General features: G+C 42.9%; 1 protein-coding gene across 1 annotated transcript in view; it reads left to right on the plus strand.

Annotated features, from left to right (window-relative positions):
* The window catches only part of eml5 (EMAP like 5), a 37,946-nt gene that overhangs the window by 20,568 nt on the left and 2,982 nt on the right, over positions 1-14,396 (plus strand). Inside the window, exons 8-36 of the mRNA XM_033988023.2 lie at positions 293-430; positions 563-819; positions 905-1,117; positions 1,187-1,354; positions 2,215-2,321; positions 2,942-3,060; positions 3,185-3,371; positions 3,450-3,555; positions 3,882-3,975; positions 7,522-7,622; positions 7,736-7,929; positions 8,444-8,555; positions 8,657-8,784; positions 9,501-9,642; positions 9,706-9,858; positions 10,258-10,389; positions 10,467-10,555; positions 10,864-11,040; positions 11,143-11,344; positions 11,423-11,549; positions 11,770-11,784; positions 12,046-12,054; positions 12,684-12,762; positions 12,860-12,989; positions 13,067-13,165; positions 13,365-13,385; positions 13,574-13,747; positions 13,826-14,034; positions 14,182-14,339. Of these exons, the coding sequence (XP_033843914.1) occupies positions 293-430; positions 563-819; positions 905-1,117; positions 1,187-1,354; positions 2,215-2,321; positions 2,942-3,060; positions 3,185-3,371; positions 3,450-3,555; positions 3,882-3,975; positions 7,522-7,622; positions 7,736-7,929; positions 8,444-8,555; positions 8,657-8,784; positions 9,501-9,642; positions 9,706-9,858; positions 10,258-10,389; positions 10,467-10,555; positions 10,864-11,040; positions 11,143-11,344; positions 11,423-11,549; positions 11,770-11,784; positions 12,046-12,054; positions 12,684-12,762; positions 12,860-12,989; positions 13,067-13,165; positions 13,365-13,385; positions 13,574-13,747; positions 13,826-14,034; positions 14,182-14,339 (3,840 nt within the window). The remainder of the gene's footprint in view (positions 1-292; positions 431-562; positions 820-904; positions 1,118-1,186; positions 1,355-2,214; positions 2,322-2,941; positions 3,061-3,184; positions 3,372-3,449; positions 3,556-3,881; positions 3,976-7,521; positions 7,623-7,735; positions 7,930-8,443; positions 8,556-8,656; positions 8,785-9,500; positions 9,643-9,705; positions 9,859-10,257; positions 10,390-10,466; positions 10,556-10,863; positions 11,041-11,142; positions 11,345-11,422; positions 11,550-11,769; positions 11,785-12,045; positions 12,055-12,683; positions 12,763-12,859; positions 12,990-13,066; positions 13,166-13,364; positions 13,386-13,573; positions 13,748-13,825; positions 14,035-14,181; positions 14,340-14,396) is intronic.

Genomic DNA, 14,396 nt, shown 5'->3' on the forward strand with positions numbered 1-14,396 from the left:
AACATTTTTATTTACTACATAATTCCATATATCTTACTGCATATATTTGATGTACTACATATGTACCAAATGTATGTAAAATGAAGATGCATTACATAAATTGAGAAAAAATACATATATAATACTATAAAAAAACAGCACTGCGGAAGTACAATGAAACTATAAGACTACAAAACTATTACGAAGTACTCTGCATAATTATGTGGTGATTCTGTTTGAAAATCTAAAAGTAATCAGGCTGTTGTGTGTGTGGTATTGGTCAAGACCTATTTTTACCTCTTTGTCTAAACAGAATATGGAGCCTGATTGACCACGCACTAATAGCCCGCTGCAACATGGAGGAGCCCATCCGCTGCGCAGCTGTGAGCACTGACGGCATCCATTTGGCTCTGGGAATGAAAGATGGCTCCTTCACCGTCCTCCGAGTCAGGTGGGTGCACAAAGGCCAAATGAGAAATTCTGATGCTGCGTGAATGACAGACAATGACAAAGAGCTCAATTATTTCCTCAGTATCGCCATGGATACTTTAAACTGAAGCCAAATTTGTCCTTTTCCCTGCAGAGATATGACAGAAGTGGTCCACATCAAGGACAGGAAAGAGGCGATTCATGAGCTCAAATACTCCCCCGATGGGACGCATTTGGCAGTGGGTTCGAATGACAACTCGGTGGACATCTATGGCGTGGTGCAAAGATATAAGAAAGTGGGCGAGTGCATTGGCTCCAATAGCTTTATAACACATATGGACTGGTCAACGGACAGCAAGTACTTGCAGACCAATGATGGCAGCGCGAGGAGGCTTTTCTACAGAATGCCAAGTAAAAATGCTTTTACAAAAATAATTTAAATGAGATGATGTTACAGGATAGAAATTCCAAGTTAAAACTTGTATCTTTTGTTAAGGTGGGAAGGAGGTATCCAACAGGGAGGAGTTGAAGCTGGTGCAGTGGGCGTCCTGGACATGTGTGCTGGGGCCTGAAGTCAATGGAATATGGCCTAAATATTCCGATATAAATGACATAAACTCTGTAGATGCCAACTTTAACAATCAAATCTTAGTAACAGCGGACGATTATGGACTGGTCAAACTTTTGCGATATCCCTGTATCAAAAAAGGTAAATGTAACGATTTTCCCATGGCTTAACTATTAAATATGTTACTAACTTCTGTTTTTGTTCATTCAGGTGCAAAATGTAAAAAATATTTAGGTCATTCAGCGCACATAACCAATGCAAGATGGTCACATGATTACCAATGGGTCATAACTATTGGAGGTGCGGATCATTCTGTGTTTCAGTGGAAGTTTATCCCCGAACGAAAAACTAAAGAGGCTCTGCATATAGCACCACAAGGTAATTTTAAAATTATTTACGTAATACCCACATTGCATTCTTTGGTATGCAATTACACTGCAGTCATTTACATACAAATAACAAAACATCAGAGACTTTAGAGTCATATTAATATTATTGGGGGCGACAGTGGCTCAGTGGTTAGAGTGTTGGTCCGACAACCTGAAGGTCAGAGGATCAAGTCCCGCTCGGAGGGGTCGATGGTGCAGATTGGCAGCCTTCTGTCAGTCTGCCCCAGGGCAGCTGTGGCTACAATAGTAGCTTACCATCACCAAGTGTGGAAATGAATGAATAATGACTATAGTGTAAGCCATTATTATTATTATTATTATTATTATTATTATTATTATTATTATTATATTCCTTTGTTCTTACCTTATTATCATTCTGTAGCATTTCTGTAAAAGACTCCTACAGAACCACCATCACATTAATTAAACCAAATCCAATAAAAATGTATGAAGCTTTGGAGCCATAATTGCATTGTCATCCTTAAGTCATATTTTTCACTGGGACAGAGTGCAGCTGTGCTTTGTGAAATGAAAGCCTGCACTAACTGCCTTCCCTTTTCATTTTCCTAATGGAGGTTGTGAGGAGTTGTCCTTGGCTGCCAGCTCTGCTCATTGCCTCTTCTTGGCACGGCGTCCTTTTGCTAGTTCAGCATTTCTATACATTTGTTTTGAGTGGTGTCACTGGAGGTATGGCTGGTGAATAAATAGGAGGTGTCAGTTGGTAATTACATGACAGACTATATCCTCTGCTACATGAGAAACAGTGACAGTGTTATTCCTCTGAGGTGTGCGGTGCTTATTGTGTGAGGTGTGGTAACAATAACATGTGGTGTGCTCTTGCTTTTGTAGAGACCTTGGCTGACTCCAATAGTGAGGAGTCCGATTCAGACCAGTCCGATGTTCCAGAGATGGACTCAGAAATCGAACAGGAAACCCAGCTCACATACAGGAGACAGGTTTGTATAATGCCGATGCATAGTAGGACTGGGTAATTATTAAAAAAAATAAAAGCTGCTACTGAGAAAAGTCAGACGTAAACTAGGTTCGTAATATACCTCAATTTCACAGAGTAGGGTTATTATGTCTAATACAGGGGACAGGCGAGAGGATAAACAATAACACTTAATATGGAATATATTGAGATAGAGAACAGTTATGCCTATAAAGAGAGACTATGAACTGAATTAAAAAAATAAAGTAATAATAAATAAAGTAAAAGATAAAAAAAACAACCAGTAAACTAAACAAAGTTAGAATATTTAGAACATTCAATAGCAGTATATGGTAATAATGAAAATGTAATAACCTTCCTTGTTTGAATGATGAGCCGTCACCACTAACTTTTTATTAAAATCAATAAAATTCATAAACTTCCAAAAAATCTCAACTCTTTGTTTTGGCCCATATCACCCAGTCTTACTGCACAGTATACAGACAAAGATGGATGTGGTGCTAAGACCATTTAAACTACAAAAAGTCTAAGTTTGTCTTACAGAAACATTGATATAGTAATAACATGTCATACAATTACAGTGTACAGCATTCATTTAAACAAGTACTAATTTTCTCCATACAGGTTTATAAAGAAGATCTACCTCAGCTCAAAGAGCAATCCAAAGAGAAGCAACGAGCGCTGCCAATGAAAAAGCGAGAGAGGGCCCCAGACAGTGGAGTGAAGCTACACTTTATTCATGGGTAGGCTCACTTTGTGCAGCCACACAAAGGAGGCTATTAATAATAAGTAATAGGATGAGTAATGAAAGAGGTTATTGAATTGTGGTCTACCTTTTGTAACCAATGTTTGTCCTTGTGTTTTCAGTTACAGAGGCTATGATTGTCGGAGTAACCTGTTTTACACCCAGACTGGAGAGATAGTTTACCACGTAGCCGCTGTCGGAGTAGTGTACAACCGCCAGCAGAACACCCAGCGTTTTTACATGGGCCACAATGACGACATCCTCTGCCTGGCCATACACCCTCTCAAAGACTTTGTAGCTACAGGGCAGGTAGCATAAACGCTGTAGATTAATTTCTCTATTGTTCCATTACACATGCTTAAAGAAAAATGCATTGTATGTGTTCAGGTTGGTAGAGATTCCTCAGTCCATATATGGGACACAGAAACGTTGAAAGCTCTGTCGGTGCTAAAGGGATTCCATCAGATTGGAGTGTGTGCCTTGGACTTTTCAGGTATAAACCAAATAATATTACATTTGAAAAACTGTTTTTCTTTCATTTGACACATGAATCCATAAGTCCACCCAATTCAGCTGAAGTCCTGCTGTCAGCTAACTTGCTCTAGTTTGACAATATCATGTAGGACCTGCACGCCTCTTCTCTCTAATTGGTCCCAGACTGGAGCGAAATCTGTGTCTGTGATTCACCTTTGCTACAGGTGTCAAAAAAACAAAAAAACAACTGGCAGCTTATATGGATTTTTATTTTATTTTTTTTACTGTTTTTGACTGAACCAACACAGGAGCTGAATAGATCCTTTTTTTATTTTTCTCCCATAGCGGATGGCAAGAGGCTGGCTACAGTGGGGCTGGATGACAATCACACCATTGTGCTATGGGACTGGAGGAAGGGGGAAAAGCTCTCTGCGATGAGGTTAGTACACAAAGATATGCTTTTCAGTGCACCTGATGTTTATGTAAAGGTTTGTAAGCATTGTTGTATTTCACTATACTGTTCCCATCACAAACACACTGTCAATGTACATACATAATTAATATTAATATTAATATTAATATTAATATTAATATTAATATTAATATTAATATTAATATTAATATTAATATTAATATTAATATTAATAATATACATTCCTGTCATACTCATGTACCTATATGGGTGGGATAAGATGCTGTTCAGTTTAGTAGTCTTGACATAATCCTGAGCTCATGTAGGGCAGACTGACTTAACTGCCAACCAATGACTGCAGTGTTGTAAGTCTATAGAATGTAAATGATACATGTTAACAGATATGGGGCACAAGCAGCACGTTGTATATTTCATGCTATGGGATTGTGTTTCCCAATCTGCACTATGAATTACTGCATGATGGCTCATTTTACAGCGGGTACATTTTAATAATCAATAGTTTTGAAAGTATCCTTCTTTTCTTATTAGTATTTGCATGAGAATGCAATGTGCTAGTTTTTTTTTAGTCGTCCTAGGCACATTGAAAAGTGTGGAGTGGGGACCTGATAAAGATTGTAAGTAAGCTGGGTGTCATCTTAAAAGGAGAAGTCTTATATTGGCTGCACACAACCATTGTACACAACATAAAACAATATAGTAAAAATAGAGAAATGTAAATAACACAGTAATAACCAAACTACCTTAAGATCATTGTCTTACCCCAGATATACGGTAGATAAATTTAAAAAGAACAATTTAAGCCAATTTAAACTTTTAAACAACTTATTAAAAGATGATTGAAAAAAATCGTGTACTATATATTCTGGCATTTGCATTTTAAGTGTTTTATAATTGTCGTATTTTCTGTGTAAAAATGCATATATATATATATATATATATATATATATATATATATATATATATATATATATATAACATAGGAGTCCCTGGAAGGGGTACTAGACAGTGCACCAACGTGACAGTGGGACTTCAACGCCCATGTGGGTAACGACAGTGACACTTGGAGGGGCGTGATTGGGAGGAACGGCCTCCCCGATCTGAACCCGAGCGGTGTTTTGTTATTGGACTTCTGTGCTAGTCACAGTTTGTCCATAACGAACACCATGTTCGAGCACAAGGGTGTCCATCGGTGCACGTGGCACCAGGACACTCTAGGTCGGAGGTCGATGATCGACTTTGTTGTCGTGTCATCTGACCTCGGACCGCGTGTCTTGGACACTCGGGTGAAGAGAGGGGCTGAGCTGTCAACTGATCACCACCTGGTGGTGAGTTGGATCCGCTGGCGGAGGAGGAAGCCGGACAGACCTGGCAGGCCCAAGCGCATTGTGAGGGTGTGCTGGGAACGTCTGGCGGAGCCCTCTGTCAGGGGGGTCTTCAACTCCCACCTCCGGGAGAGCTTCTCCCTGATCCCGGGGGAGGTTGGAGACATGGACTCCGAGTGGGCCATGTTCTCCACCTCTATTGTCGATGCGGCTGCTCGTAGCTGTGGTCGTAAGGTCTGTGGTGCTTGTCGCGGCCGCAATCCCCGAACCCGGTGGTGGACACCGGAAGTAAGGGATGTCGTCAAGCTGAAGAAGGAGTCCTATCGAGCCTTGTTGGCTCGTGGGACTCCTGAGGCAGCTGATGAGTACCGGCGGGCCAAGCGTGCCGCGGCTCGGGGTTGGGAGGAGTTCGGGGAGGCCATGGAGGAGGACTATCGGACGGCCTCAAAGAGATTCTGGCAAACCGTCCGACGCCTCAGGAGGGGGAAGCAGTGCTTCACCAACACTGTTTACAGTGCGGGTGGAGAGCTGCTGACCTCGACTGGGGATGTTGTCGGGCGGTGGAAGGAATACTTTGAGGATCTCCTCAATCCCACTGTCACGTCTTCCGAGGAGGAAGCAGAAACTGGGGACCCAGAGGCGGACTCATCCATCACCCTGGCTGAAGTCACTGAGGCGGTTGGCAAGCTCCTCGGTGGCAAGGCTCCGGGGGTGGACGAGATCCGTCCTGAGTACCTCAAGTCTCTGGATGTAGTGGGGCTGTCTTGGCTGACACGTCTCTGCAACATCGCGTGGCGGTCGGGGACAGTACCTGTGGAATGGCAGACCGGGGTGGTGGTCCCTCTGTATAAGAAGGGGGACCGGAGGGTGTGTTCCAATTACAGGGGAATCACACTCCTCAGCCTTCCCGGTAAGGTCTATTCCAGGGTACTGGAGAGGAGAATCCGACCGATAGTTGAACCTCGGATTCAGGAGGAGCAGTGTGGTTTTCGTCCTGGTCGTGGAACACTGGACCAGCTCTATACTCTCCATCGGGTCCTCGAGGGCTCATGGGAGTATGCCCAACCAGTCCACATGTGTTTTGTGGATCTGGAGAAGGCATTCGACCGTGTCCCTCGTGGTGTCCTTTGGGGGGGTGCTCTGGGAGTATGGGGTCCGGGGCTCTTTGCTAAGGGCTGTCCGGTCCCTGTATGACTGGAACAGGAGCTGTGTTCGCATTGCCGGCAGTAAGTCAGACCTGTTCCCGGTGCATGTTGGACTCCGCCAGGGTTGCCCTTTGTCACCGGTTCTGTTCATTATATTTATGGACAGAATTTCTAGGCGCAGCCAGGGGCCGGAGGGGGCCTGGTTTGGGAACCACAGGATTTCATCTCTGCTGTTTGCAGATGATGTTGTCCTGATGGCTTCTTCGAGCCAGGACCTGCAACAGGCACTGGGGCAGTTTGCAGCCGAGTGTGAAGCGACTGGGATGAGAATCAGCTCTTCCAAATCCGAGGCCATGGTTCTCGACCGGAAAAAGGTGGTTTGCTCTCTCCGGGTGGGTGGTGAGTCTCTGCCCCAAGTGGAGGAGTTCAAGTATCTCGGGGTCTTGTTCACGAGTGAGGGAAGGATGGAGCGGGAGATTGACAGGCGGATCGGTGCAGCGTCTGCAGTGATGCGGTCGCTGTATCAGTCCGTTGTGGTAAAGAAGGAGCTGAGCCCAAAGGCGAAGCTCTCGATTTACCGGTCAATCTACGTTCCTACCCTCACCTATGGTCATGAGCTCTGGGTAATGACCGAAAGGACAAGGTCGTGGATACAAGCGGCTGAAATGGGTTTCCTCCGCAGAGTGGCCGGGCGCACCCTCAGGGATAGGGTGAGGAGCTCGGTCACACGGGAGGAGCTCAGAGTAGAGCCGCTGCTCCTACACGTTGAGAGGAACCAGTTGAGGTGGCTCGGGCATCTGCTCAGGATGCCTCCTGGACGCCTCCCTAGGGAGGTGTTCTGGGCATGTCCCACCGGGAGGAGGCCCCGGGGAAGACCCAGGACACGGTGGAGGGACTATGTCTCTCGGCTGGCCTGGGAACGCCTTGGGGTCCCACCGGAGGAGCTGGAGGACGTGTCCGGGGTGAGGGAAGTCTGGGAGTCCCTGCTTAGACTGCTGCCCCCGCGACCCGGCCCCGGATAAGCGGAAGAAAATGGATGGATGGATGGATGGATATTTAACATATAATATTTTGTGTGTTTTCAGGGGAAGCAAGGACAAGATATTTGTTGTGAAAATAAATCCTTACCTGCCTGACAAACTCATCACCGCTGGTGTGAAGCATATAAAATTTTGGCATAAAGCTGGTAAGTCTCAAAAACATGTGTATTTCTTCTCCTTGCAGCAGCATCCCTAACGAGCATATCACGGCCTTTCCTTGGCACATGTGGCCTGCACTGACTAGGTTGCTCTCTTTCAGGTGGCGGATTAATTGGACGTAAGGGGAACATGGGAAAGACGGAGACAATGATGTGTGCGGTGTATGGCTGGTCAGAGGAGATGGTCTTTTCGGGAACGTGCACAGGAGATATTTGCATTTGGAGAGACATGTTTCTAATGAAGACTGTCAAGGCTCATGATGGCCCTGTGTTCAGCATGCATGCACTGGAAAAGGTATTTCATTAATGTTTGCACTGTATGCAATCTGGCTAATTTAAAAACTAGACATTATAACCACATTTTTCACCACTAAACTGTGTGTTTTAATAGCATTATCCGCAATTCTTAGTATTTTCTGGCAGGCAACTTTAGTGCAAACTAGGTCAATTTGCAGCTTTCTGGTCAAAAAATTTGTGCTGCCTTGGTTGGCCTCTACAATTCCCAGTAGTTGGTGACATCACAAAAGACTGCCCTGATTACAGCCAGGTGTTTATGTTTACAAACACCTGGCTGCATTGGTGGAGTTTGAAGTGTGGATACCTGTTAGACCAATCACACTGTTCCTTATACCTCCGGACTCCGCCTCTCCTCTCCCCTCACTCTCTTCTTTAGTCCTCCAGTTACTGCCCAGTTTAGCAGCTCTATTCAAAATATGGTTGTGGGGGGAGTTTAGTCCCACATTAAAGAATATATTTTCCTTCTGAAAAGTCAAGGGGGTTATAACTGTGTCGTTTTGCCTTGTGTATAGGGATTCGTGACGGGTGGAAAAGATGGTATTGTCGCTTTATGGGACGACACTTTCGAGAGATGCCTAAAGACGTATGCCATTAAGAGGGCCGTCCTAGCTCCAGGCTCTAAAGGTTAAAAGATTGCACTTTCATCAACTGTCCTAATATTGATTGATAACATGTGTACTGTCATTTGAGCCTGGTTTATTGTTTGCTTAATGATCATTCGGCAGGGTTGCTTTTGGAAGATAACCCATCCATACGTGCCATATCTTTGGGCCATGGACACATATTGGTGGGAACAAAGAATGGAGAGATTCTGGAGGTTGACAAGAGTGGCCCTATTACTCTGCTGGTTCAGGTAACTGAGCCTACAATGAAATGTAGACTTGTTTTTGAATCCTACTCACACACTTTCTGCTTATGATACTAGTAAATGTTTTGGATCATTGGTACAAAGAGCTCAGTGATTTTCCAACAGATGTGATTATATGACACCATGACTTTTTATTGTATTGTCATGAATCAAACCGGGGGAGGCAATAAATTGTGATGAATTACTGTGCTTAGATGAGATTGCTCATTTAGTTAAGTGGTTCTGCTGTGTCGCTACATCCCCTGAAATTAGGCAGACTGTGCGAGTACAATCGAGTGGCCTTTGGGATACACAGGCATAATGGGTGAAATTAGGTTTGGCAACATGCAAAAAGACTGTATTTTCTGAATGTGGTTTGACTTTCAACATGATATATGTGATATGGCTGTTAAGAACTGCAGTATTGGTATTACTGCAATATTTTATATACTTTTTGAAACAATTTCATTTAAAATAAAACAAAAAAAATACATGCTTTCATTTACTAATGAAAGTCAAAATGAAAAGCTAACAGAGACAAAACCAAGGCTAAATCACGGCAAATTTTGAACTTAAGGAGAATCGTGAATAAAATCAGGCTTACATTGAAACGTTACGATATTGATCTTTGTGTCTGTCAATATCGTGATATTGATTCTTTTATGATATATATTGTACAGTACTTGTCCATATTAGACTTGTGATTTGTTTCTTTTCTTTAGGGTCACATGGAGGGTGAAGTATGGGGCCTGGCCACTCATCCCCATCTCCCGCTCTGTGCCACTGTCAGCGATGACAAAACGCTACGTATATGGGATCTCTCCCCCAGCCACTGCATGCTGGCCGTACGCAAGCTCAGAAAAGGTGAGTCAGACACACTAATAGATCTATGAGGTTTAATAAACAAGCACGCTGCCTTCTACACAGGGGGCCGCTGCTGCTGCTTCTCTCCTGACGGAAAAGCTCTGGCCGTGGGTCTGAATGACGGCAGCTTCCTCATCGTGAACGCGGATACCCTGGAAGACCTGGTATCCTTCCATCACCGCAAGGACGTTATCACTGAAATCAGATTCTCACCAGGTACTGTTTACTCCTTTAACATGACAGATTATGCTAATTTAACCTGAGTTGGAGCATGTATAGAGTAGATACTGCCCTCCCACTGTGAATGAGCAGTTGTGCTGTAGGCCTGACCCACATTATTGGCTTGCTGTAATAAGGCCAGACTGAGGGAGCGTAAGAAATAAATGGCAAACGGTGGGGGAGGACCAAGTGAGAGCAAGAAACTAAACTCTTCTGGCTGTACACTTAACCTCAGTCCAGTGTGCACGGGATCTCGTTTCACAACCTAACACTTCTCATTCCTCGATAATCTCAAGTGATCTCATGTGTATCCATGTGAGCTTGCAGACTTAGAACTTATTGTATTAGTATTAGTGTTTCCTCAGTCCTCATACACATGTTTGTTCGTTGATTCAGGCATTGGGAAGTATCTCGCCGTTGCATCTGCCGACACATTTGTGGATATTTACAATGTGATGAGCAGTAAACGGGTTGGAGTTTGTAAAGGCTGTCATAATTACATCACTCATCTTGACTGGGATAAGAGAGGTAAGCGTGAGTCTTCAGTTTCACATGATAACATTACTTAATGCTAATTGTCACAAATGTCACTATTTCATTGACAGGAAAACTACTTCAAGTCAATACAAGTGCCAAGGAGCAGTTCTTTTTTGAAGCACCTCGTGGCAAGAGACAGACCATCCCAGCTACAGAAGTAAGTATGGTGGTGGCACAGCAGCAGTTTCACTGTTGTGGTTTGGCCCATATTTTCTCCTGAGGATAAGTGAACGCTCAGGGAAGGGCAATAAAGCATTAGCACTATACTGGTGAAAAGTGGGTCATGCTAATTTTGTCAGTGGAAGTGGGATTGTGTTAAACAAAGGGACATTTAGACACTGGTCTGGCGCCATGTTTTTAGAAACAGTTTATGCTAAGGTTTAAGAAGTGTTAAGTAGAGTTGGAAATAGCTGTCTCCACATTTGTGTCTTCACTTTCTTTAAATACTGATCCTGTTTCATTCAGGTGGAGAAGGTTGACTGGAGTACATGGACGTGTGTCCTGGGACCATCTGTTGAGGGCATCTGGCCTGTGATCAGTGAGGTCACTGAGGTGACCTCTGCCTGCCTTAGTAATGACCGAAAGGTGCTAGCAACAGGAGATGACTTAGGATATGTCAAGCTCTTCAGATATTCTGTGAAGGCAAGACACTTTGGAATAACTACAAGGCCCAATGAATAAACGATAATGTAAATTGTAAGTAAATTTCAGAAATGTTAAATTAATGTTATTCTTTTTCCTTAGGGCAAGTATGCAAAGTTTAAGCGGTATGTGGCCCACAGTACACATGTTACTAATGTGCGGTGGAGCCATGATGACAGCCTTCTGGTGACAGTGGGCGGGTCTGACACGTGCCTCATGATCTGGGCTCATGAGCCTGAGGGCCATCGGGAGATCCGACAGTGCGACAGTGAGGAGTCTGACATAGACAGTGAGGACGATGGAGGTGGATACGAGCATCTTTAAGTGTCTTCTACAAAGAGAATAATATTACATGATCATGATCATTTTTCACTTTTATCAGGTTATGACAGTGATGTGACAAGAGAAAATGAGATCACCTATACCATCAAGGCCTTATCCACTAATATGCGACCAATGACTGGTGTGAAACCGCACCTGCAGCTCAAAGAGCCCACTGTCGATGAAAGGTACTCCAAATTAAAGAAAAAAATGTCACTGCTTTCTAAAAGGATCAGAAACGCTTAAAATAAAATGTAGACTCATTTGACTTTTCTCACTAAGAGAAGTTCTTTTCCTGTGTATGTCTTGGCTCTGCTCTCAATAACTCAGCCTTTTCTGCTTTCCTTATTTTCTTTAATGGCTGTCCATCTGTCATTATCCTGCTTCGTTCTTTCATTCTACTTGAAGACAAGGTGTGGTCAGGTGAGTTCTCAACTTAGAGTTAGTTTATGTAAAATATGTAAGCAAATGAACACAAATTTGTTTGGTTATAATGCAAGCCATCCAATGTTCTGTCCAGTTGTCATAGAAATGGACTTTGGTTGTCATGGTTACTGGTGTTTAATACTGTATTTTATATGTCCTCAGTGTCTGAGGTTGAGTGCATGATCCATGAGCCATGAACCCCTAAGCAAGAAAACATTGTTTAACTTTTGTGCTCTGTTTGTTTGTGCTGCCTTGAAGGGGATCGAGGTAAGAAGTTTTTCACCCCACAGCCTCAGCACATGATCTGATTGTCATTTTCATTCATATATTCATTTATACACTTTCATTCATTTACAGTGTATATTATTATGTGGTATGCTGTGTAGTTTGTGTGTGTAAAATAAGTATGTATTGCACCACAGTATATTAAAGGTGCACTGTGTAACGGTAATGGACTCTCTGGTAGAGGGTCCATTACCTGCTTGCCTCCGTGGATTAATGTTTTTTGAATGTTCTACAGTATGGCACTGAACTCATCTATCTAGCATTTAATCAGTTACATGTGTTTATAGTTAAAATACCTAAATAACATGCATTCTTTCTGTGAGCGGGATCACCTCACAACAGATCTGATCTCTAACTTGGGCTGGGGTCGTCACCTGTGTGTCTCTATGAAGATAGATACATTTAATGCCATATTGTGGAACATTCTATCTAGGCAAAACCATAACATCTCCATGGAGACAAGAAAGTAGCTGACCATTTACATAGCTACATAGTGCACCATCAAGTAAGCTTAAAACATTAATGTGAATAATTACTGTAGAATTAATTATCTAGAATGTTACTGGTGTGCTTGGCATCTGCCTGTTTCTCAGTCCAACTGTCCATTTCAGGCCTCCTGTTAGCAGAGCTCTTCCTCAACCAGAGAAGCTACAGACTAACAACGTTGGCAAAAAGAAAAGGCCTATTGAGGTATGCAACACACCGAGTCATTTAGTTTTTAGCTTTTACTTTCTCCTTTTATGTCTGTTTGTGATGTTGTACTTTTATCTTTTCTTACATTAAACAGGATTTGGTGTTGGAGCTGGTGTTTGGTTACCGTGGTAACGATTGCCGCAATAATGTGCACTACCTAAACGATGGGGCAGATATCATCTACCACACAGCATCCGTTGGCATTGTCCTCAATCTGACAACATGTTAGTAACACTGAGACATGCACTCATACTTTTATAGCCATAGTATTATTAAACATCTCACTTCTGTTTTACTGCAGCTTGCCAAAGTTTTTATGTTGAACACAGTGATGACATTTTGTGCCTGACAATCAATCAACATCCTAAATTCCCCAACGTGGTGGCAACTGGCCAAGTAGGTATGTTTGTGAGAAGTTGACATGTGTCATGGACTTCTTTTTTATCTGAACTGTCCACTTTCTTTATAATACCAGTTCATCTGGCACAAATCTCACTGATTTACTTACACTCTTCGTTTCAATGCATTTAATATAGAAGCAATTATTCTTTAATCAAAGATAATCTCAGATATCATAAATATGATTTTACATTTTCCAGGTGATACTGGTGACATGTCAGGTAAGACATACCTTTTTTTTTTTTTTTTTTTTAAAAGACAGCCCAGTGTAAATGAAACATTTTTAGTCTGGTTAAGTTGCTGCCATCTTGTGGTCAGTAGTTTGTAAACCACTATATTTGCAAGAAATCCTTTATCTTTGAATATCTTTAAGTCTGCTGACACTAACCCATTGCAATTACTTCCTCAGCCACATCTCCCTCCATCCATGTGTGGGACGCAATGAGCAAGCAGACTCTGTCAGTCCTGCGTTGTTACCACTCGGGCGGGGTGTGCTCTGTCAGTTTTAGTGCTACAGGAAAGCTCCTGTTGTCTGTGGGCCTTGATCCTGAACACACTGTCACCATCTGGAAGTGGCAAGAAGGTATACATGCATCTCACATCCATTTACATACACTTATACTGCTTTTGACTATATGCTAACTGAAATCTTTGTTTTAAGGTGCCAAAGTTGCCACCCACATAGGTCACACCCAGAGGATTTTTGTGGCTGAGTTCCGCCCAGACTCAGATACACATTTTGTGTCTGTGGGCATCAAGCATGTGCGATTCTGGACGTTAGCGGGTCGAGCTTTGCTTAGCAAGAAAGGGGTACTGAGTTCGATAGAGGATGCACGGATGCAAACCATGCTTTCTGTGGCATTTGGGGCTGTAAGTGACTTTCATCTTAAAATTATTATTCAAAAATATGTTTTAATAGTGTAACATAAACTGTCTGCTTTAATATGCTGTGTTTGGTATATTGCTTGCTCTGTTGTGTTAGGCCACTAGATTAGTGCCAATTTCTTTTCTTTTCAGAACAACTTGACATTTACAGGTACCATAAGTGGAGATGTGTGTGTGTGGAAGGAGCACATTTTAGTCAGGATAGTGGCCAAAGCTCATACAGGCCCAGTGTTCACCATGTACACGACCCTCAGAGACGGCCTCATCGTCACCGGAGGCAAAGAAAGACCGTAAGTAATTCACAGTGCCATTTTAATTGGTTGACTTACTGTATGATCAAGCATCTT

Source organism: Periophthalmus magnuspinnatus, chromosome 22, assembly GCF_009829125.3.
Source record: "Periophthalmus magnuspinnatus isolate fPerMag1 chromosome 22, fPerMag1.2.pri, whole genome shotgun sequence".
Lineage (NCBI taxonomy): Eukaryota > Metazoa > Chordata > Actinopteri > Gobiiformes > Gobiidae > Periophthalmus > Periophthalmus magnuspinnatus.